The following is a 22,607-nucleotide window of genomic DNA, read 5'->3' on the forward strand; positions in this document are numbered from 1 at the left end:
TTCTATTTCGTCTTCTGACATCAAAGTTCCACTGATAGTTTGAATGCTCTGCGGTTCATTTACTGGACCAATCTTGTGATGACTCTCGGCATTCGACTCTTCGATCACGCTGGATGGACTGTCAGAAGCGACCAGCGATTCATTACTGATGGTGAAATCACCAGCTGAATCTTGATCCCCTGGCCATTCCTGCATGTCATTTCTTGAATGACATCCATCACTGTTAGTCACTCTCTCCATCCACCGCTTCACATCTGTAGCCGTTCGAAGGCAACATTGCTGCCATTGATCCTTGAGAATCTGCTGCTTCTGTTCGCTTCCCCCCACTGAGTCAAGTCCGCCAAGTTTATGAGAGAATTGCTTGAAGTGTGCACGAGCTATTGACTGAGAGTCACACTTGAAGGCTTCGGTGATGACCTCTTCACTTGAAGAAAGTAGGAGCTGCAGTAAAACCATTTCGGTCTCTTGCAGTCGGTGTTCTAATGCTTTGGTATATCCTCTGGTGGGGCCTCTATTATCCAGCTGATCGTTAATTTCTGGTGACCGTGAAAAGTAGAAATAGAATACACAGACCGTTTCATGGACTTTGGCCAAGTACACCGATGGTTGGACTGACGGCATCTAGAGCACTCTGGCCTATAGACGTGAGCTGATGAAAAAAATTGGAGCTCCTGTTGCAATTTTCACCTCATCCCATCACACTGTATGTACAAGGATCTATTAACTTTGAACAGCCTATTTAGTATTATGAACGCGTCATACCTTTTGTTTCCGTATTCGGCAGTTGTCGCATGCTACGCGACCCCGGATTTTGGGCATTTTGTAGCAGCAATTTCGATTGTCGCCGTGTGTCGTATGAGTGGTGACTGCGAAGGGTAGGCCGATCGGCAAACCTTTATGCCTCGACAAACGGGGATGACATTCCAATCCATCCATCACGGTCAATTCTTTTGCCGTTGCACCTGATCCCCACTTGGACTCGCGTTTGTGCGGAGAATACCTAGTCCGGTTGAGGCAATATGCTGGGCTGCTACTTTGATGGGGGGGGCTTCTCAAAGTCTAATTATGCTGGGCTGCTACACTATAACATCCTTACATCAATTAGACTACAAACAACACTTTGCAAAAGTCTAGATATTGCTATTCAATCGCTTAATATGGAGAAAAGAAGAAAAATGGTACGTCCAAAACTCTACAGCATCACAGTTCAAGTGCTTGATCGCAAGAATGAAAGATAGGTTATGACATTTCTTGTCTATTCACAGTAAAGGTTACTCGAAACCTTAGACCCATCTGAAGCCACGTGATACAAGTGAAAACCAAAGCCCACCCAGTCACCAACGATGACTTCTCAGCCAATGCCATATCAGTCGATCCGAAATGTCAGGAAGCCAGAGCAGCGATACATGGCCCTCGCCATATCTAATTCAAGAGAGAGGCTCATTACGCACGCTCGAGGAGGGTAAGAGCCAATTCATCGGGAGCTCGAGCGGCATTTACTTCATCAACACTGTTCGCAAGGCTTTCTCAGCTGCCAACCACAACAGTACTTTACTCGACGGGGCCGCTCCAACCCACGAGGATTGTATCATCGACTCTGACGATGATGAGAATCACACTCATACCGCGACAACTGTGCCGTCTTCAATATCGAATTCTCACGGCTATGGTTCTGATATCCCTGTTGAACTTGGTCGACCACCTAAGCCCGACGTTGCAAAACAGCTCTTCATGATCTATTTCTAGACTTGGCATCGCTTCTTTCCATTCCTACACGGTCCCACCGTCCTCAAGTATATGGAACACCTCTATAGTGCATCAAAGCCGGCGTTAAGCCTCCCCAAAGTCATTATCTTGCAATCTATCTTCAATCTGGCAAGTCTACATGGCGAGAACCTATTGCCGCCGGCCTCTAGCATCAAGAAACCTAGCGATGTGCTTTCTTATGTTCCAAGTCTTACGGTCAAGGGCGATCTTGTCTCAATCCAAGCCCTTGTCGCCTCTGAACTTCTTCTTGTCGGTCGCATGTCACTTCGTACAGCTGCGGCTGTAAGTGGCCTTTTGTCCCGAGCCATCTTTTTAGCCGGCCTTCACCGGTGCCCACGCCGTTATTCTCAGCTTTCGGCAAACGAATGTGATATTAGAAAAAGATTGTTTTGGAGTATCTATGTCCTTGACCGCTATCTTTCTCAGGCTTTAGGACACCCTCTGGGAATTCAGGACTCTGATGTGGATGTTTGCGATCTTACTGGACCTGAGCTTCATCATCCCCGGCTTCAGCATAATACCCCTGCCGGTTACGATGGAGGTGACTCAAATCTTACTAGCTCTTCCCCGTTCCCTAATACCATCCCGAACTCATTAAGATCTAGCGATGAACCTTTGGGAGGAATGTCGGATCAGGATAAGTTGAGCCAGAAGCATGACCGCCATTTGATCATGTATTTCCAAGTGGAGTATTCACGTCTTTTAGGACGAGCTCTTGAGCTTTTTCACAAGTCAATTCACATTCGTTCCATAAATCCCAGCTCAATACTGTCACTACGTACCGATATCAACGTATGGTGGAATGCCCTTCCTTCAAACCTACAAGAATACCAATCTGCCACTACTATTCAAAACCAAAGTTTGCTATTTAACGAGTCTGCCTACTTCATTCTGGTTCATAGTCAACTGGTATTAGTCAGTTATCGACCCTGGCTCTCCCTCGAACAAACCGCCCCAGAGTTTCGGTCTGCTCTTCAGACCTGCATCACTGAAGCACGCGAGATCATCAACATTATAAAAAGACAGCGTGACGATGGGCATGCGTTATTTTGGCCAGGTTATCTATCTGCAACATGGATGGCTGGTATCGTACTAGCCTTTGCATGTCACCTCGGGCACTATTCGCTAGATAAAGGCAAAAGGTAAGATACTATTGAACTGTTCTGGTTAACCTGGTTTCATTTCCTTTTGACTAAAGTTTTAAGGAACTACACCAAACTCTAATTGAGAGTAATGCATCTTACTAACGACTTTAGGGAAATCTCCATGTGCCTAGAAGCCCTCTTTGCCATGTCAAAACGATGGAAGGTTGCAAAGAATTGCCACTCTGTCCTCTCCGATCTACGACAAGCATTTGAAACAACAAGCCCTGAAGTGAGACAACCGGTCAATATATCCAGATACCTTGCCAATGCTTCGTCCCAAAAGTTCGCTCAACGGGATGTTGTAGAAGGCCAGCTTTCCAATGATAACATCTCTCGACAGGATTCAAGGAAACGAGCTAGGTTGGATTCCAGTACAAATTTCTTACCTTCCAGTGGAGCTTCACTATTCAACTCAGGGTCAACGCAGGGGCGAAACGTCGGCGCCTTTGAGAGGTCTACCACTCAGGTCAACACTGCTAGTGCAGATGCCCCTACTTTTCAATTTCCAAACCAAAGAGGAATGGATAATTCTGAAACACTAGCCTTCGAAGGAGATAACTTAAGTGGATGGAGCAATTGGGATAGCGGAATGCAAGATTTATTAGCTGGCGTTACTTGGGAATCTCTCTCGGGAAGTGTTATCCAAGATGACTCTTTTTGGAATGATTCATACTTGTAGATAAGTAATATCCTTTTTTGAAGAAAATGACATTAAAGACAATTGTAGAATAATAGAATTATTTATAGATATTCAATGCGGTGTAGATTGCTCTTTGAGCTGAATTGTGCTATGACTATAAGCATGCATGAGACTATCGAATAAATCTGACGCAAGTGGTTTAGCCTCAATCCTAGCTTGATATAATTAGTAATAAGTTGAGCCGGATCCGCAATAATCGTAAGACTCGACCATTCCTTTGCGTCTGACATGCTGAGACGGAAAGGGAATGGTCGAAGGCCTCCATGACCACGTTCGCTTCTACAAAATTGAGCTGTAGCCTCACCTCCAATTTCCCCACCTCCACTGCAACTTTCGCCAAGTATCTCATCGTGCCAAGAGATGAATAGTACTCTTTATCCTCATCGGGGCTTTATGCTCGACACGGGTCGGAAGTTTTTCCCCGTCAAAGCCATCCTCAGCCTGTTAGCCGTTCTCCATCAGTACAACTTCAATGTCTTCCACTGGCATATCTACGATGCACAAAGCTTCCCTATGCTCTGGCCCGCCGACGGGGGATTGACGAATGCAAGCATAAAATACAGTGGCTCGCCTTATTTCTATAGCCCTGAAGACATTCACAAGGTTGTCACACAAGCACAGAGCTTGGGCATCCTGGTCTATCCTGAGACAGACATGCCTGGCCACAGCGACATTTGGTATGTTTTCGCGTCCCGATTTACGGCATAGCACTCATAACATTGAACAGGGGAAAATGGAAGAAGAATCTAGTCGTTGGCAAAGTAGACCTCGAAAATCCAGATGCTCAACTTGATATCAGACCGCAAAAACAACAAACCTACGATTACATAACTGATCTCGTCTCTACCACCGACAAATACTTTGGGTCTCCCCTCCATCACTTTGGCGCCGACGAAGTCGCATACATGTGGAATACTAAAGACGACAACAAATTGTTCAACAACTTCCTCAATTGGCTCAAAACTCTGGCCCCGAGTAAATCGCTCATCCTATGGGACGACCCGCTCACGGATGAGGAGAAGCGCATCAAACTCTCCAAGGACTGGATCATCCAAACCTGGCACAACGGTGTTTCTCAAGGTATCCTTAAGAAGGGACATCGAGTGATTATCTCGGAGTCCGAAACATTTTACATCGGTAACGCAGACAGCGAAAAGATTTCCTCTTTCAAATTCCCCGATAACCCCAATGTATTGGGATTTGAAGTTGTGTGGTTCACGTCTGAGGATGATGATCCATACGACTTTCGCAAGAGTTGGGTCATGGACCCGATCAAGGCTGCAGCAAAGATCCGCCGACCCAAGAAGAAGAATTGATGATGGTTGTCAAGGTTATTTTGTTTAAGTTGTTCTTATCTATAAGGAGATACATCATACTAGATCGAACAAGGGTAGATGAGTGATTGGACTTGGGGTGCAGCTCAAGACTTCCTCGCAGAATGTCCCAACGAATTGCACGTCAGACTATAGATAGTTAGTTATTCTTCGCGTTGAGGTACACGACAGCCAAAAATGCGATTTAAAAACAATCTTTAGATCAGATCCATGAAATAATCGATGTGTCTTGACTTGATCATGTATTTACGTGCCGTATTTGCATTGGCCCAGCTGTTCTCAAAGATACAAACGGCTCGGATCTCAGTATGCCAGGACTTATGGTGAGACCAGGAACATTCTAAACAGCCAACTCTTCTGTTAGAATAATTTGAAGAAGGCGTGACAGTGTTAGTCGCTTCATGGAGATGTTCTCAGACAGAAGTACGTTAGAAACAATTTCGATAGCAACGCTGCAGCGAGATAGGTGCACATGGGCCGGTATCATCAAAGGGAGTATAGGATTGTCTACATCTAACAAGGCTGGCTTGGACAAAGCTATATGGGTACGGTTTCTTCCAACTGAAGGATCATTGGTAGTTAGATCCCGTTCCGTTGCATCGTGTCATCAATGGACTCATCGACTCAATCAAGGCAAATTCTCCGCTCTGGCAGATTTCTCTCTGGCCAAATCAATCTTGCCAGCAGGGGGTGCCTCCGTCAGGCCAATCTCAGATGCAATCTCCATCAACCGCGCCTTCTCTTCGTAAGCGGCCGTGTCACCAAACAAAGCGTCCATCTCCTCAAGACTCTTGCCCCGAGTTTCTGGGACAAAGAAGTAGGTAAAGAAGAATGCGAGGAGACAAAATGCTGCAAAGAAGATGTACGTGCCCCAGCCGATCGTACTCAGCATGTCAGGCGTCACTAGACCGATGATGAAGTTGCACATCCACGTTGTGCTTGTGGTGATAGCCATAGCCTTGGAACGAATACCCAAGTTGAATATCTCAGCGGGCAAGACCCAGCCAATGGGTGCGAAGGAGAAGGAGAAGTTGATATCGTAGATGTAGATGAAGGCAATACCTGCCCAGCCCGCGGATTTATGCGAGGAGAGCGATGAGCCATATCCTCCAATGATACCACCAACGATAACAAGTGAGATAAAGGTACCAGCAGCACCACACATGAGTAGAGGTCGACGACCAATTTTGTCAATAAGGAACAGAGCAGGTAACGTGGAAAGCGTGTTGACGATTCCATACACACCCGTTGCTAGGAGGCCTGAAGTACCCCCAGATAGACCTAGTTGGGCAAACATGGTCGGCGCATAGTAAATGATGGCGTTGCAGCCCATGAATTGTTGGAAGAACATGATGCAGCAACCGATGGCCAGTCGTCTGAATGACGCCCAATTGGATACAAGGGCCCCATGCTGGGCGATAAACAGAGAGATACCCTTCTTACCCGGGAATTTGTCTCTGTTAACAGCCTCGTCGAAGAGTACCTCGGCTTTGATGGCCAGATATTCATCTCGAAGCGAATGTGTGTCAGGGTGGACACGACGAAGTTGAGCCAGGGCCTTCAAAGCCTTGTCTTCTTTGCGTCGCATCAAATAGAAGCGAGGGGACTCAGGAAAGAACAGCATGCCAATTCCAAGAACTATGGCAGGAAAGATCTGAATGGCAAACGGGACTCTCCATGCTGCTTCAGACTGACCAGTGCATCCTTCCGGGCCAACATCATGCGTGGGATCAAAGGTAGGTTTGTCTGCAGTGCCACCAGAATAGGGAATGTCAGGCGCACACCGATGGCCACCGATATACTGTGTCCCATATTCGAGCCAGTAGCTTACCAAAATGCCCAATGTGATACTCAGTTGCTGCAGAACAACTAGAGTGCCACGAATGCCAGCCGTAGATACCTCAGACACATACATAGGTACAATCATAGTCAACATTCCTACAGCAAAACCGGCCACAGCTCGACCTACCAGGTGTGTCAGCACAAGCCGAGGATAAATAGGCGTGTAAACTTACCAGCGAAAAGCATCGGGATATCACTGGCGCCGGCCTGGAATGCAGAACCAATTGTGAAAATTACAACCGCCACTAGCATGGAGCCCTTGCGGCCCAGGAAGTCGGCGATTGGGCCGTTAACTAGAGATCCAAACCATGCACAAAGCAGTAGTGTTGACACGAACCAGCCCTTGAAACTGCTGTCAAGATAGATTCTCGGGAATTGAGTGGCAAATGACTCCATAGTCAAAACGCCCGATACAACACCTTACAAGCAGTCAGTTTCCGTTGCGCAGCTAGTTGAGTACATTTGCAGTACAAACCTTGGTCATAACCAAACAAAAAGCCACCCAAACTTGCAAACTATTTCACCATGAGTTAGAATTGGATGATCCATGAGCGGGGAAATGGGTGATTGCATACCAATGACAGTCCAAAGATATATGGGTTTTCTACTAGGAGGTGCCAAACGCCTTTGTGAGGCGCTGGACTCTGTTGCGGCGCATCAGCGACGGTTTCATCTGCCATCGTTAAATTTTAAATAGAGTTAGATCAAACATTTAAATGGCGAAAATGAAGCGATTCGAAATAACCTGGGGGTTTTAACTGTTGAGTGTGTGGAGGATCAGCGTCGTAGCTAGTGGAACAGCCACCGATGAACCAACCACGAGTCATGTTGAGTTGCAATTTTGTGTAATAATGTTGTCTCAAGACTGGGGTTCTAGACCAAAAATGCAAGGATCGTCAACTCCGAGAACCGGACCGGAGTACTCTCCGAAAAAGAGGTTAGTACAATTCACATGTAATCCGGTGTTTCATAAATAGAAAAGAAACCATGTTGAAGATTTAATCTGCATAGACAGATTAACCTTTATTGAAAACCTAATGTAACTTTGAGGAGGCATAAGCCAAAGTAAATATATACGTGAAAGGATCCATGTCGGTCATCAAAGTAGAAGTGGCGGTCCCTCTGCAAACGTGCCGCCACGATTGTCCAGCTTCCCATTCCACGAGACACCGCTAAGTTAAGCAGTATAGCTTATTTAACAGGCAGAGAGAGAGCTCTGACCCTTGCAGTTGGCAGTGGTGCTGACCTCCTCGCTCTTACCATTGCCCTTGGTGACGCCCTTGAACTCCTGGCAGACCTTCTTGACGCTGCTTCCGCAGGTACCAGAGATGTTGGCAGTATCGCCGTAGTTGGAGTTGATGCCAACGAGGTTAGAAACACCCTTGGCCTTGACGTTCTGGACAATAACGTGACGAGGGCCACCATTGTTGGTGCAGTCACCACATCCTCGGTAGAGCTTGCCGGCGTTGATGACAGTAAAGCCCTTGATAGTGACAGTACCGCGACCATTGTGCTGGATGACCTTGTCCTTAGCCTCCTGAGCACCACCACCCTCGATCAGGGCATCACCGTTTCCAAGGATAGAGATGGCATCTGAAATGTCAATTAGTTAAGAAACGACATCGGGACTTTGGTGTCAAGCTTACCTTCGCAAACATCTCGGAACCAAACATTCTTGAGAGTACATTTGCCCTTGCAGTGAACGCCTTCGAGTTGGTTCTTTCCAATGATGACGTTGCTAAGAGTGGCACCGTCGTTGAGAATGAAAACGGCACCGTCACTTCCAAGGTCCTCATCAGTGTCACAAGGGCGGTTAAGCTCGAATTCCTGGTTGGCGAAGTCGTTGTTAGAACCGGAAAGAGTTCTAGGTCCTTTGAGGACTTGAATAGCACCGTTTCGGCTGGGAATGTTGAGAGTTTGGCCGAGGGCGACGGAGGCGAGTGCCAAAGGAGCGAGAGCCTGAGTGAAATGCATTTTCGAAGGGTTGGATGATTTCTTTATAGGGAGATATAAAGTGAGTTTGACGAAGTGACTGGATTGTTGAGTGACTGAATGTTTGGTTGACTGAGGCTGAGTTTTCTGAGAAGGTGCAGCTCAATGCTCTTATTTATAACAATCTCAGCTCTTAATCGCCACATCTATCTAATTTACACTCGCTCATAGCCATGCAATCGTGAAACGCTCAACTCGGACACTTAGGCTTGTGGTTATGATCTGGTTGGTGGAAGAACCGGGTAGCTTAGATGCTGGCTGAGATGGTTGTAGTTTGTATCCGCATCGGAGAGTCCGTGACAGATACAGGGCTTCTGTATGGCTCCCCAGAATTAAGTTTCAGGAACCCTGGAATAACGCGGCCTCGCCAGTATATCCACGAATGGAAGTTCATTCTATTAGGCTTAAAATTAAGCTTTAACTACGTATACCCGGTGGGGCTAGATCAGACCATCAGATAAAAATGGGTGAAGTATACAGGGTTCCTCAGCCAGTTAAGTTCAGCGAGTCTCATAGAATGGTCCCTGAAAAGTTAAAACATCACGATAAAATCAATTAGATTGATAATCGAATGGTCTTTGGTACATGACCTTCCTAAACTGCACTTGGATGTTTATCTTCACCGACATTTAGTGAGGAATAAACCATCAGCAGATAAACTGGCTAGAAACATTTCTCAGTGTAGTATACTTCTACTAAGGCTTAACACTAAGAGATCTGAGACAGGGTCTAATCATTTAGTTACAACCTTCATGATATCTATGCAGTATGTATGGGAGGGTGTAAGTTATTAGGCTGATTCTTTAAACTAGTAAGAAGTTGATCTTCAGGAGATTTTCCTGAGTATGTACTCTGTAAATCTGAATGAATTAATTTTAGTCCTACTACGTAATATCTTCCGCGAGTCATCCCCACATATAGACTAGGATTCTTTCTACTCATCCTGGTCTCGTATTTGCCGACACCGTCCTTTGGCCGAAGAACAGACTAGACCACAATAACGAGGTTAGTTTGAAACAAGCCTCTCATTGGGTCTAGGCAGATTTGATTTACTCGAAGAAGCTCCATTTACGACAGCCTTAACGTTCATCTGACCCCACCACCCCCCAACCCCCAACTCCAAGTTGAGACCGCATTGGTGGAAACTGCTGTATCTTTAATCCCCAGCGTCCAAAGTGTCGGTCTCTCTGGATTTTTGGAGACTTCAATATCCCGGGCTCCGTCATCGGTGCCGGCTGTGGCTGCAACTTCCGTGCCGCCTTCTGGTAGCCCCTTGCTGGCTTCCGCGTCCTTGGACATTCCAAAGCCTTCAGCAATAGCAGTCATCTGATCAGGCTCGAGTTCTGGCTATTCAACTCCTATATTTTCCACCACTAGATGAGGAGCTGGGTCTTCTCATCAGCTCGGGGCTCCTACATCCGTTTCTTCCCAATTTACTTGGGGTAATACGGCCCGGTTTGGTCTTCTTTCGTCACACCGTTTCGATCCCCTTTGGGCAGTTCCACCTGATTGAGTATGCTTGAGAGCTCGTTTTTCCCAATGTGTAGTAAATCATCTTTGAACTGGTTGATGTCTCCAGTGAATCTTGCGTCTTTATTAAATATTTCTTCATAGCAGCCGACACTCCGAAAGGAGCCGGACGCGTAACAGTAGTTATAGGGTAACAATAAGTCAATATAATATCCCGTGTAGAGGCTACCTGCCCGGTGTAAGGTTCTCATATCTGAAAAATATCTGTAAATCGGTGTTCGATTAGAAACACAATCTATGCCTTGAGGTCTTGACTTGCTTCCGCTTTTTCTGCCAGAGAAGCTAAGCTTCCTTGGTCTGGCATATTATCTTCTATCATAATTCAATCTCTACAGGTAATTATTGCTTTCTGTACTTTACTAGCATATTCAACTGCAAGCCTTTTGATAACTCCGAATAGATCAGTCATATCTATTAAAATCTCATTATCCCAAATCAAAGGTCTCCCAATAACATACTTTGCCACCAAAACTCTAGAGGTAAAATACGCATAGGACTAATTGTATAGAATTAACCATCAACACATATACTTGCGCTCAACATGTACATAAGCTACAGTGTTCTTTCTGGCAAATGTGATGAATTTGAGGCATAGGCATATAGGTTAAGCGGCGTAGAATAAATACCGAACTCTTATTTGCTGGCTAATGCATTACCCGTCAGCGGACGTCCCCATACAGAAGAGAGGTGCCTGCTGCCAATCCCCACGCGCTACAGGGTTACAGTGAGGACCAGTCCCAGTGTCACAAGACACGGGGTTGCGCGGATAAACAAAGGTTCCTTGCGTTTTGACCCACAGCCTTATCTACTACATCAAATCATGAGTTCTCATAAACATCGGATATAGCGGCGGAGACAATTCGCCAGGTACATAACAGCCAATTATAGTCCGTATCCCTTACCAAGATGTTCTACTGGAAATTAAAGCATCTCGGGTATTGGTGTTTCAGTAAATTGGTCACACAGAGATGAACACCAAGTAGATGCCTCATGATCAAGGTTTTGCCTGCATTGTTTTCTTCTCTGACAGTGAATGACAGTCCTCTGATGGCTCATGTGGAACGAATAGCAGCTGCTTTTGCTTTTCACAGAAACACTTTGGATCAGGCGACGATGACACAGAAGCAAGAAATGCTGGCTGAAACGAACTAGGGAAATAACTCCATATAAACATGCAATATCTGCCGCTATTCTTTGCGACCGTTCAAACTACTCTTGAATAACATAAAAGTCAAGTATTTTCACTATTACCCAACTTTTTACACATCTTTACTATTTCCAATATCTGGCCAACATGAAGATAAAACACACTTGTCTCCTTGGAGTCATTCTTCAGTATACTGCTCAGTCATGGGCTCTTTCTGGAGAGGCGAAAGCCATGGTGGAAGACTCCATGGAGTGGATGGATAAATTCTACGACCCGAAGATCTCACAGCTGTACGACCTCAACTCAAATGCCGCAATGAATCACGAGACATTAGCCTCTGCCTGGTATGCGGTCGGACTTCTAGCACGAAACGGCGTTGACGATATCTCGAAGGCTGAAAATGTCATCAAATACATTATCAATGACCAGTTTGAGAACCCAAAAGACTTGTGGTATGGCGACTATACGCGAGAACCGGAGGAGCCAACCGTTGGAACATCGTGGTACCCCGCTCGGATGTACGGCTCATGGGACCCCAACTGGCGAGGCTTCGTCGGTCTCAGCTTCATTACGATTTACGAAGAGTTCGGAGATCTATTATCCGACGATTTGAAAGTTCTTATGCTTGAGAGTCTACATAACTGTAGTATCGGCGACTCATATCGCGAGGGTGGTGTCAATGGAGATAATCTCTATCCATCTTACAGCAACCCCGCAATTATGCGCGCAATTGGTACAAGCTGGACAGGTCGCCAAATAGGCGACGACAACATGACACAAGCTGGAGAGGATTATGCAAAGGAAATCATCAACCTCTTCGACTTGCATAATACACTTTCCGAGTTCAACTCAGCTACTTACACTGGCATTTCACTCTTTGGTCTCACACTATGGTGCAAGTATGGTCATGAGGATAGCATTATTTCCCAAAGAGGACCGGATCTTCTACGTGGTGTCTGGAATTATACATCTCAACTGTGGAATCCCAGTATGCGGAACCTCGCTGGTCCATGGGACCGTTCCTACTCTTTTGACATGACCAAGTCTCTCGGTATCCTATCTCACTTTCTGGCACCCATTATCGGGAGGAAGGAGGCAGGCGTATGGCAGTACCCAGAAGTCATGAGCCATGCTCGTGACTGGGCTTGGGCACCACTTATTGCCGTCCACTCAGAATTTCACAACTCATTGCTTTCAGATGAGCTGAAAGATTCATTAAAGACCTTTGACGGCGAGAGGACATACAACGGACAGGCCTACTATCCACCCTACGATCTTGACAACCGCAACATCACGACATGGGTCAGCGAATCGCTGATGATCGGAGCACAGTCATATCGAACAAAAAGCGCAAACGGACCCTCGAACAACAAGGCCCAGTTCCATCCCGCTGTTGCACATTGGGCTTATGGAAATGATAACATCGGATGGCTTAGTGTAAGTTGATACAGCTTCAAACGTTCCTCTACATTCCATTAACGCAGCCCAGCTCCGTCCTACCGAGTCTCATGTCCTGATGCAAGTTTCTCCGCGAAAGCTGAAGGTTACGTATCCCAAGGGCACTAGCAGTTCTGTTTTCACTTTTGCGGTCTCCCCTTCACTTGGCAAGAGGGATGTCAAGTCGTGGGCTGATATCCAGGGAATCTCCATTTCTGTCTCTGGTAACGTCAATTCTGCGCCAGAAATCACGTTTGCTGGCCGATATGGTGGTTCAGGAAATCCTATTTATGACCACAATCATTGGACTATGGTGCATAAGATGCCTGCTGTGTTTGAGGGTGCTCCTGAGATTATCATTGAGTTTGAGTTAGATGCTGCCTTGAAAGGTTACCCTGGCTTAGTAAAGCAAGCAGTATGGGAGTAAGTATGGCTGTGGTGGTGTAGCTGGCATTCATTGATAGAATAGTTATTCAGCTTGATCAACCTCGAGTTCCTTCTTCTCCCCAGACCGGCGTTCAATAATAGGCAACCCAACACATGCCCAAGCAATAAATACGGCAATACAAATAATCCCAAATATGTAACCATGTGTCTGCTTGAACTGAGGACCATAGTTCACAGGAAATATTTTGAGCTGTACATTTCCCGATGCGCTGAGAATGTGTTAATGGAACTGAAGTAAGGGAGAAAAGATAGGATGACTCACTATCCAATTGAGAACATGAGACCGCTAGACAAAGCTCGTAGTTCTTTATTTCCACTACAACACGAGTTCAACCAGCCACTTATTAGTGGAGCAATACCGGCATTTGCGCTGCCGAGGAAGAACATTGCCATCAGAGCATCCTCATTTTCAGGCCACGCCGCCAGAACCGCATAAATGGTGAGTTGGATACAGGCTAGAAAGCCGATTATAGGCGTCCTCGTGCCTAAAAGGTCTGCAACGTAAGCCGAGAGGAACATCCACACAATTTCCTAAGCTAAAGTCAGTCTCCGCACCACTCGATTGAGTGAAAGGTTGTACTCACCAGGCCGTTGATGACAGTCGGTATATTGTTAATCTGCTTGACGGTATATCGAGGCTCGCCGTTCGTTACTAATGACCTGAGCCACAGTCTCATCCATGTAGCGATTTGTTGTCCACAACTAAGTTGCATGATTCTTTGATATGTATTAGGTAGGTGTGCTTAATAACGGTTGATCGGTTTACTCACCCCCATGCCAATGGAAAGCAATACAATTGCCAGCACGAAAGCAAGCGTTTAACCATTGACATAGACCATTTGACCGTTTTAGCATCGCGACCTTCTTCACCTACTCTCTTAATCGACATTCGCTGTTCGGTTTCCGTCATCCACCACATCCTGGTTGATTTGGGCTCTCCTAGGATGTGCAAATTAGTCTCCTGATAGAATATTAAGAGTGGAAGTCTTACCTGGACACATCAAGAGACCCAAGATAGCAACAGGAATTCCCAGGATAAAGTCAAAAATGAACAGCCATCTCCAAGATGCCAAGCCATTGCGATTGTTCATATGCTGATATCTAAAGCCGGTTACTTAGTATATCACAAGCATAATGTTGTCCATAATTACTTACAGTCCAGCTTGAATGTAGCTGGAGAACATTGGTCCAGCAGCGGCAGATACCCCAAAAAGAGCCATACGGCGAGTAATCTCGGACTGGCGGTACCAACTACCAATCTTTCCAAGCAGGGATTGTTAACAGACCTATTCTTTTGTCACAGTGACTGGAAATCACCTACCAAGTAATAAACTCCAGGAGTCGAAACAGATTCAAAGAGGCCTGCAAGGAATCTGAATCACTCAAAATTAAACCCGGGCAATCGGAGAAACAGGATTTCGGTACATACCGTAGTGCATATATTGTCTCAACATTTCGTGCTGGATAAATGCCTAAAACACAAATGGACCAAAGCATAGTACATAGAGGTAGCCAATATCGAGGCTGAAGCTTCGTCAACGCCAAGGTGCTGAAAGGAGAGCCGACCATGATCCCTATAGCGGAGCATGTGTTCATGATGTTCAACTCATTGCCGTCTGTCGGAAACGATTGTTTTAGCATGCACAGTCGATCGAAAGAGTTGTTGTCAAGATGGGAACTGTAGGACAAGTACTAACACATATTCAAATCCTCCTTCATGCCAGAGAAAAAGGCGTTACTGATATTAGAAGTGTCCAAAGACTTGACAAACAAAGTCTGCACAGGTCAGTATCAGCAAATATTGCGTTTTGGAAAACTTACCAGACATGTATAGCTCAGTATAACCAAATCGAGTTTGAAAACCAGGCGTTTCTCTTCCGAACTAGTTCCCGGTTCGTGCCATCGAAAATATGAACACAATATCCGTCGTTGCTGTTTTTTAGCATCATCGTTGTCGAGTGAGCTAGTTAAAGCCGGAGTATTCATAATGGGCAACGATTTTGATGTCTCCATTGCTGACTGTTGTTATGAATGACTGTTTTTGTTAAGCAGAACGTAAGGCACATTTATAGAGCACGAGAAAAAGCAGAAGATATGCCATTGTATTATTATCGGGTCATAACATGAATACGCGAGGCAGGATGCCTGTGTGCTTCTTGAGATGATGTGGAGATTGTCAGGCTTTCCATGGCGGTGATGGATCGGATTTCAGCCCACAAAGAGTAAAAATGATCTATTGAGGACCTTGATAGTAGATATGCCGAGTACCTTGATAACATGTCCTGAAGAGCTGGAAAGATATAGCCCAGCCAGTTTTAGTAAAATTTCACTGATCTAGCCTCACCCTGTTGCCGGTTTTCCGAGTCTTGCGGGTCCCTTGCACCAGAAAATCGATTACTAAAGGTCATTTACACCGTCTCGAATGCCCATGTCATTTCTGCCATGCATTACATAACCAGAAAATGAAATTATTTGACGTAGCGACCCAGTTATTTAAAACTGCATTTCCTTATTGTGGTTCTGTGATGTGATATCAGGCCGAAGGTTTGAAACTTATATGCATGTCAACATCTTCCCAATTGTCTACATTTTGGCAATTAGAAGACACTAATTCTAGTACTATCTGGATAAATTCTATCCTTATAATTAAACTGAATAGAAAATACACTGGTTTTTCTCGAATTGCTAGAACTTTCTTTTATCAAAAATCAATGCTTAGATGCAAATTGCTTTCTACTCGGCTATGCATGCCTGCAGCTTAAACCCTGTAGTTAACTTACTTTCAAGAACGAAAAACAAGCTACTGGTTCACTGGACTGTAGACTAGTGCGCCACTTCTCGTTTATCGTTTAAACCCTGGCTAACCCTCTCGTTTATTATTCAAGGCTCGCTAACTGTCTCGTTTATCGTTTAAGACTTGGTTGAATCTACGGGATTTCGCCGAACAACCTGCCTAATGAAGTATCATGCATGGAATAGTGCACTTTAGGAGTTAAGCTTCCTAAGACTACCCCGCACTTCAATGCTTCTAAAAAAAAAACCTTTCCTAAATTGTATTACTCTTATAAGCCAGAGGCTTGATTTAGAACGCGGATGATTCTTGTAAGGCAATAGACTAATGAAGTAATAAAGTGGTACAATTCATCAATAGTTACCTCTTTATTGCTAAAGTCCATGTTAAATTTAATGTATTATTTCTATTAAGCTACATGGTCAGAACTGCCTGTCTTTGACCGCAATAACATTGCCATACCTATACAATCACAATTGATAGTCCTTTTAACAATGATAACAAGCGGCAAGGGTGAATAGCATGGGCAATACTTTGATAAGTATAAGAAGACTGTCAATTCCACTATACTTCTTACAGACAAACACTTTCTTGCATATTACCTCAATGTTTTTCATTGCTTTGACTCTATCTGTTTTGGCCTTTGGCCTCGTCGGTGTTCAGGGCGAGCAGACTGGTCCACCCCCAGGTTATGCTGGCAACTGGAGACCACTGGTCAGGGATGACGACATCATCTCCAAGAACTTTGAAGATGTTGACATCAAACTTTTGTCTCCAGCCTTCTTGAATCCAGACGACCGACCCAAGGGTTTCACCAACGGCACGAGCGCAGCCACGTCTTACGAGCAACTGGGTATGCACTAAACTTGTGTACAATATCAAAAAAACAGGAAAGAGAGCCTAACAGATGCAATTCAAGATAGCTTTCTGCGCACTCTCGCGAGTCGTAATGACTGGATGAACTATATTACCCCAGACTTCCTTTCTGAGGAGGGACGCCCGTTGCCCTATCTCTACTTAACCAACGGCAATGCCCCCCTAGAGAAAAACAACAAGAAGAAAATCCGGCTCCTGATTGAATGTGTGTCGAAATGTTTCTATCCATTTTACTGCAAAATTACCTTTCAGATCAATGCTAATGTTGAGGTAGCGCACATCCACGGAGATGAGCCCGGTTCCGAGGAAGCCGTTCTTGCGCTACTCGGCAAGTTGGACAATAACTCAACATGGACAAGATCCATCTTGGACAAGCTGGATATTCTGGTTATCCCGCGTGCAAACCCTGATGGTGCTGCTTATTTCCAGAGTCAGTACGCGTCGGGGTTCAATCCTAACCGCGACTTTGCGGTTATGAACCGTCAACAAACCCGTGACCTGATCAGTCTCCATACCAAATTCCATCCCCATATCTTTGTGGATTGCCATGAGTTCGGTGCCAATTGGCGGTTTGGAAAAGAGGGAAACCTCGTCGTGGCTGCAGATTCCGAAGTCGACTCTCAGGGTGGTCTTAACAGACACCCAGATATTTTTGACCTGGAATACAACCTGTTGATGAGGAACATGTACGCAGCTTTGAAGCGTAAAGGTCTTCGGACTAGCGCTTACTTCACTGCCGAGATGAATTCCACCGATCTCTCAGGCACAGCGACCAGCGCCCAATATGCATCGAACCATGGCAGCTTGTACCAAGCTGTGTCAATCTTAATCGAGTCTCGTGGCGTCCGGCTTGGCGATCAGCACTTCCAGCGTCGGGTAGCCGCAAACCTCATTTTGCTCACCGAGTTAATTCAAACCGCTGTCGATAACGCTGACCATGTCTATAAGACAATCGAAGATGCACGCAAAGAATTTATCAATAGCGATGATGATATAGTTCTAACTTCGAAACCGAGGGACACCAACATTACTTGGGAGTGGATTGACGCCAAGAGCGGAAAGGTGGTCGAAATTCCAGTCACGTACCAGAACTTCACCCCCCCAACCGCTAACCTTACCCGGTCGCGGCCTGAGGCTTATGTTTTCACGCGTGCCTGGGCCGATGTGGTTGAACGTCTGCGTGTCACAGGTGTTGAGGTTCAGGAGCTTGACTATGCCTTTGACGGTGAGGTTGAGGCTCTCAAGGTAGAATCTACCACCCTCTCAGAAGAGCTATTCGAGGGTATTGTTCACAATACTATTACGACCTCGAGCTTTAAAAGAAGGGTTCATATTCCAGCTGGCGGATTCTGGGTCTCTACGCGACAGCTTAACGCCGCGTTTGCTTTTAACTTTCTTGAGCCAGAGAATATAGCATCTGCGGCAATTTATAATATTATACCTTTACTTAAAGGCAATGAATATCCAATTTACCGAGTTTTAGCATAAGGTTAAAGGAATTATAAATTTAACTTAACTTAAATTTTATAATAGCAGTTTCTCTTTACTAAACTGAAGTTTTTTAACTACCTATTAAATTCTTTAATTTCTATTATACTATTAGGAAATTCCTATAAAGCTTGCATTTCTTTTTAAACTATTAATAAGCTAAAATAAAATAAAAACTTAAAAGGATATAATACTTAATTTTAAGATCTTATATTATCTAGGCAGTATAAATTAGGGTAGAAATATTATTAATATAATAATATATCTGTTTAATATAAGATCCTTTTCCAAATTGCATATAAGCTTATGACTCCCGTTATTAACTAGAGTTCCTCTCTATTGTAAATATACTCTTGCCCATGGATATTATCCTCATGCGTAGCACCACCAGGGTGGCCTTCAGTCACGATATGGGCATCCTTGTAATCGTAAAAGCGTGACATCTTGGTACGATCCGCATAAAAGTCAGCCTTTCCAACTCCAAGAGAAACCTTCAGTGATGGAAGTTGGCTGGCAATGTCAATGTCCTTGCCCATTGAAGTCACGCGCCAGTGCAGGTTATCCCTCAAAAATGGAATGACATTGTCAGGATCCATTCCAGCCAGTACTGCTACCCCATTCTCCCTGGAAGGCGTGTGAGCTAGCTGATTCTTAAACCGGGTGATGAGAGCGTTGGTTAGAATAACGCGACCAGTAGATTGAACCTTTTCAGCTTGTTGCTTCCGGCAGTTATCGCAACCGCGAATATCTGCCGCAGGTACTTCGGAAGAAAAGTTGACAACCTGGCCAACAAGTGAATCGACCTCCTGGAAGTTATAAGGAGCTTGAGGTGGAACCTTTCCAATGAAGATATCAATCCGATACCCTCTGCCGTTGAGTGCGAACCTAGACCTGTTAGTCCACATGTTGTCCCTGGCTTAATATGCACTTACTTATCATAAACAATGTCAACAACGAAATCGTCGACTCCAATTAGATCCACTGGATCTGCGCTGTAATCCTTAAAGCTCATAAGTCCGATACCGGTGTTCTGGCCAGGATCATCGGAGATGAAAGCTGCCTGAGCAGCCTTCCAAGATGAACCATAGTCCAGAAGTAGACTCTCGCGCAACTCAGCAAGGTGTGCCGCCTTGTTATAGGAGCCATCTGGACCTTTATGGAGCCATCGTTCCAGACCCTTGTAGGTGTAACCTAATTTGGTCACTTCGCGGACATCGTTCGAGGTGAAATACTTTCCATCACCGTCGTGGAAAGGGCGGAGCTCATCAGTAGCCTTTCCTAGATGGGCAAATTCGAGGAAGAAGTTTCCTTGCTCCTTGTTTCGCACATCATCATCCACAAACCATTGGTCGTCATGGAGAGTTTGCCAGATAGCAATAAGGCGGTCGACATTACTACATGAAGTTAGGGATATTTCTTTCACCAGGTATTTACTTACTCACCAATGATGGAGCCAGAAGATAGGGTCAAATGCAGCTAGGGGGACGTGAGACATGTGGCCCAAAAGAGCATAACCATCAGTGCTAGAATCAGTCCTGTCGCCACCACACCATCCATGCAAATTGTCGTGGATATTCTCGGCCGAATCGAACGCGTATTCCTTGGTGTTTTCTTTTGTGCGAGGCTGTCCACCTGGTTTGCGCTTGGTTGCGAAATCCTCGAATTTCTCGATTGTTAGAACACGATAGAATGCATCTCGCAAGCTCGCTGTCAGGTTACCCTTCCTGACGTCCTCGGTATTATCCTCAGGATTCCATCGATAGTCGCGAAGACTCTTGACGATGAAATCATTATTCTGCTTGCCATCGATCCACTCTTGGTTGATGCCAGTACCTTGAGCCCATCGGCTTGTAGCAATGCATCTATCAAACTATCACAGTTAGAAGCCAGACCTGGTAAATGTTGTATCGTCCTTACTGGTATAGAATAGTCTTTGTTGAGATCATCATCATGCCCTAAACTGGGTGTTATTCTTAAGTCGAGCAGCGGATCCTTGTTACTGAGGCTTTCATCGCCCATAGCTTTTTTTCCGGGCATGGTGAACTGGTAAAAGGCATTCTCAACCTCTCCAAACCCAACACCACTGGGAAGTCTGACGGAAACCTTCTTAGTTTGGATGACAAGCGGAACGTTGTAATCTCGCTTGGCGCTAGTGTTGTTAGAGTCCGGCTTCTTCGCCGCCCAATCCCAGTAGGGGAATCTCCATGACTTGGCAGCTTCGAGGAGTTCTTTACGCTCTTTCTTGTCGGTGAACTTCTCGGCTTCAACCTTCATTAGTTCATAGATTACTTGCTATTAAAGGTCAGAAAGTTGGCTGGTCGAGAAAAGTGTCTAATACATACTTCCCAGAGTAACATGTAGGGGCGGTGCCAGGTGGTGAAGAGAATGCTGTTATGAGTGCAGTATCCAGACTGTTTAGTCTTTCCCTCTTGGGGAGGTTCGTCCCATGCAATGAACGGCTTGCCATGGATACCTAGTATTAAGGTTAATATTATCCATTTCTTTTGAGAGGTATACTGACCAGCAAGCTGGAACCACGATAGCTTTTCGTGCGGGGACATCTGAGAAAGATTCCAGAAGGCAGGGAAAAACAGAGCACGTTGGTTAATATGGACCAACTCGTTAGAAAGAAACCAATCGTCAATATCCATACGGACTGGAACTTGTCGAAGTTGAGCGTTGGCATCTAGATCTAGGTCATCCTGGATTCCAGTAATTGGATAGAAGTCTGAGTGAGAAGACATGGTTGCAAAGCAATTGATGCGAGATTGTAGAGAAAGTAACTTGATTGTTGAAGTTGCGAATACAAAAAGACGGTGGATATGAGTGTAGTTTATATAGATGTTATGGGATCTTCGCCTTCCTTTAATTCAACGGCTTACTGTGACCGCCCTTCAGAATCTCAATAGTCTGAAATGTTCACAGCTGAAACTTGTCTCAATTCATAGCGCTTAAGTAAGATATTCTATAGACTACTGGGTGATATACTACTTGGTGATATGTGATAATAACGTGTCACGTCCGTTTTGTGGTTAGTATATATTTATCATTCCTAGACAGCTGATACTCCTGTCAAATAGCCTCCAGGTGGCCTGATAACCGCTTGATGAGTGGCTGCTTATACTTTATAGTTCATAAAAGTAAGATCTAGACCGTGTGATTACCAATAGTCGGTATGCAGACAGCCTAAGATGGATATCCAGAAGAGGAGGGGTAAAAGCCTTCATATGAGACAAGCATTAGAGGCCTCATTCTCACCGATTTTATACAACATGATATCTGTCATTTCTTATAGTGTGAGCGGGGTAAGTGGAATGCAAGACCCTTGGAGCCTTGTGCGGCTGAAGTAAACTTGCGTTCCGAAGCTATAGGCGCTACTGTCAACTTGACCGGCTGCAGCCACTTTAGACTTTGGCGGGTGAGCCGGCACACTTTAACACACATTTGTCCGGGAACAGAGATAATGGTGGGCAAATAACCACGCAAGTAATGCATAAGGATATTGGGTACGCAACTGAGGAAATGGTAGTTATATTATGATTCGTCGCAATATGCAGTTGCATAACTTTAACATCAATTGGCAAAGAAGAGGTCGCGGCTACCGGGAACACTGCAGTCATCTTTAAATCATGTCGTGTAACTCTCGAAAGATACTCAATCCGTCTTGAATTGGGCGCCAGGTGAGGCGGGGTAGTGAGACATATAGGACTTAAGGTCAGTTTGGGCGAACTTTTGTTTATCAATGGATTGCCGGGAAAAGTAATGGAACGGTCGCTTGTTACTCAAGCTATTTCACCTAGTAGAGTGGCTGCGTTGCGTAAGGACACGCTCCCCATATAGCCGGCTTGATTTGCATTGAGGAGAGGGACGGCTACACCGTTCCACAGCGGGACTAAGACTACCTCTTATGATGCAAAACAATCAAGATAATTCAGAATAACATTGTCCATTTCATTCACCGCTTGGAGTGAGTGTATAAACATAGACATTTAGTAACGGATATTCCGTCAACTGGTAGGATCGAGCTACTCTTTCTCCTTATACCGAGATTTGCCGTGGACAGGATCCAGAAGTGAATAGATCGTGGACGTCTTGTCCTTCTCAAATTAGT

General features: G+C 45.1%; 8 protein-coding genes across 8 annotated transcripts; 4 read left to right on the plus strand and 4 right to left on the minus strand.

The window, feature by feature from the left end:
* Positions 1-1,380: 1,380 nt before the first annotated feature.
* On the plus strand, positions 1,381-3,591 carry FSST1_006698 (transcription factor domain-containing protein; the record flags this gene model as incomplete). Its single annotated transcript, XM_083233092.1, has 3 exons — positions 1,381-1,683; positions 1,747-2,909; positions 3,024-3,591. The coding sequence occupies 3 exons, from the start codon at positions 1,381-1,383 to the stop codon at positions 3,589-3,591; spliced, it is 2,034 nt and encodes a 677-aa protein (XP_083090128.1).
* Positions 3,592-3,972: 381 nt separating this feature from the next.
* On the plus strand, positions 3,973-4,928 carry FSST1_006699 (glycoside hydrolase superfamily; the record flags this gene model as incomplete). Its single annotated transcript, XM_083233093.1, has 2 exons — positions 3,973-4,289; positions 4,340-4,928. The coding sequence occupies 2 exons, from the start codon at positions 3,973-3,975 to the stop codon at positions 4,926-4,928; spliced, it is 906 nt and encodes a 301-aa protein (XP_083090129.1).
* Positions 4,929-5,574: 646 nt separating this feature from the next.
* On the minus strand, positions 5,575-7,468 carry FSST1_006700 (general substrate transporter; the record flags this gene model as incomplete). The annotated part of the gene is made up of 4 exons (XM_083233094.1): positions 5,575-6,911; positions 6,962-7,207; positions 7,264-7,303; positions 7,364-7,468. The coding sequence occupies 4 exons, from the start codon at positions 7,466-7,468 to the stop codon at positions 5,575-5,577; spliced, it is 1,728 nt and encodes a 575-aa protein (XP_083090130.1).
* A 515-nt stretch (positions 7,469-7,983) lies between these two features.
* FSST1_006701 (pectate lyase) lies at positions 7,984-8,762 on the minus strand (the record flags this gene model as incomplete). The annotated part of the gene is made up of 2 exons (XM_083233095.1): positions 7,984-8,381; positions 8,435-8,762. 2 exons carry the CDS (start codon positions 8,760-8,762, stop codon positions 7,984-7,986), a joined length of 726 nt encoding a protein of 241 aa, XP_083090131.1.
* A 2,842-nt stretch (positions 8,763-11,604) lies between these two features.
* Positions 11,605-13,321, plus strand: FSST1_006702 (uncharacterized protein; the record flags this gene model as incomplete). The annotated part of the gene is made up of 2 exons (XM_083233096.1): positions 11,605-12,894; positions 12,947-13,321. 2 exons carry the CDS (start codon positions 11,605-11,607, stop codon positions 13,319-13,321), a joined length of 1,665 nt encoding a protein of 554 aa, XP_083090132.1.
* A 42-nt stretch (positions 13,322-13,363) lies between these two features.
* FSST1_006703 (uncharacterized protein) lies at positions 13,364-15,327 on the minus strand (the record flags this gene model as incomplete). The annotated part of the gene is made up of 10 exons (XM_083233097.1): positions 13,364-13,550; positions 13,604-13,872; positions 13,926-14,058; positions 14,112-14,280; positions 14,333-14,442; positions 14,497-14,600; positions 14,663-14,714; positions 14,771-14,957; positions 15,039-15,117; positions 15,163-15,327. The coding sequence occupies 10 exons, from the start codon at positions 15,325-15,327 to the stop codon at positions 13,364-13,366; spliced, it is 1,455 nt and encodes a 484-aa protein (XP_083090133.1).
* Positions 15,328-16,738: 1,411 nt separating this feature from the next.
* FSST1_006704 (uncharacterized protein) lies at positions 16,739-18,496 on the plus strand (the record flags this gene model as incomplete). Its single annotated transcript, XM_083233098.1, has 3 exons — positions 16,739-16,985; positions 17,052-17,213; positions 17,283-18,496. 3 exons carry the CDS (start codon positions 16,739-16,741, stop codon positions 18,494-18,496), a joined length of 1,623 nt encoding a protein of 540 aa, XP_083090134.1.
* A 323-nt stretch (positions 18,497-18,819) lies between these two features.
* Positions 18,820-21,240, minus strand: FSST1_006705 (uncharacterized protein; the record flags this gene model as incomplete). The annotated part of the gene is made up of 6 exons (XM_083233100.1): positions 18,820-19,381; positions 19,429-19,890; positions 19,939-20,366; positions 20,414-20,788; positions 20,839-20,969; positions 21,018-21,240. The coding sequence occupies 6 exons, from the start codon at positions 21,238-21,240 to the stop codon at positions 18,820-18,822; spliced, it is 2,181 nt and encodes a 726-aa protein (XP_083090135.1).
* Between the last annotated feature and the right edge of the window lie 1,367 nt (positions 21,241-22,607).

Source organism: Fusarium sambucinum, chromosome I (assembly GCF_050947815.1).
Source record: "Fusarium sambucinum isolate potato_lamoka chromosome I, whole genome shotgun sequence".
Classification (NCBI taxonomy): domain Eukaryota; kingdom Fungi; phylum Ascomycota; class Sordariomycetes; order Hypocreales; family Nectriaceae; genus Fusarium; species Fusarium sambucinum.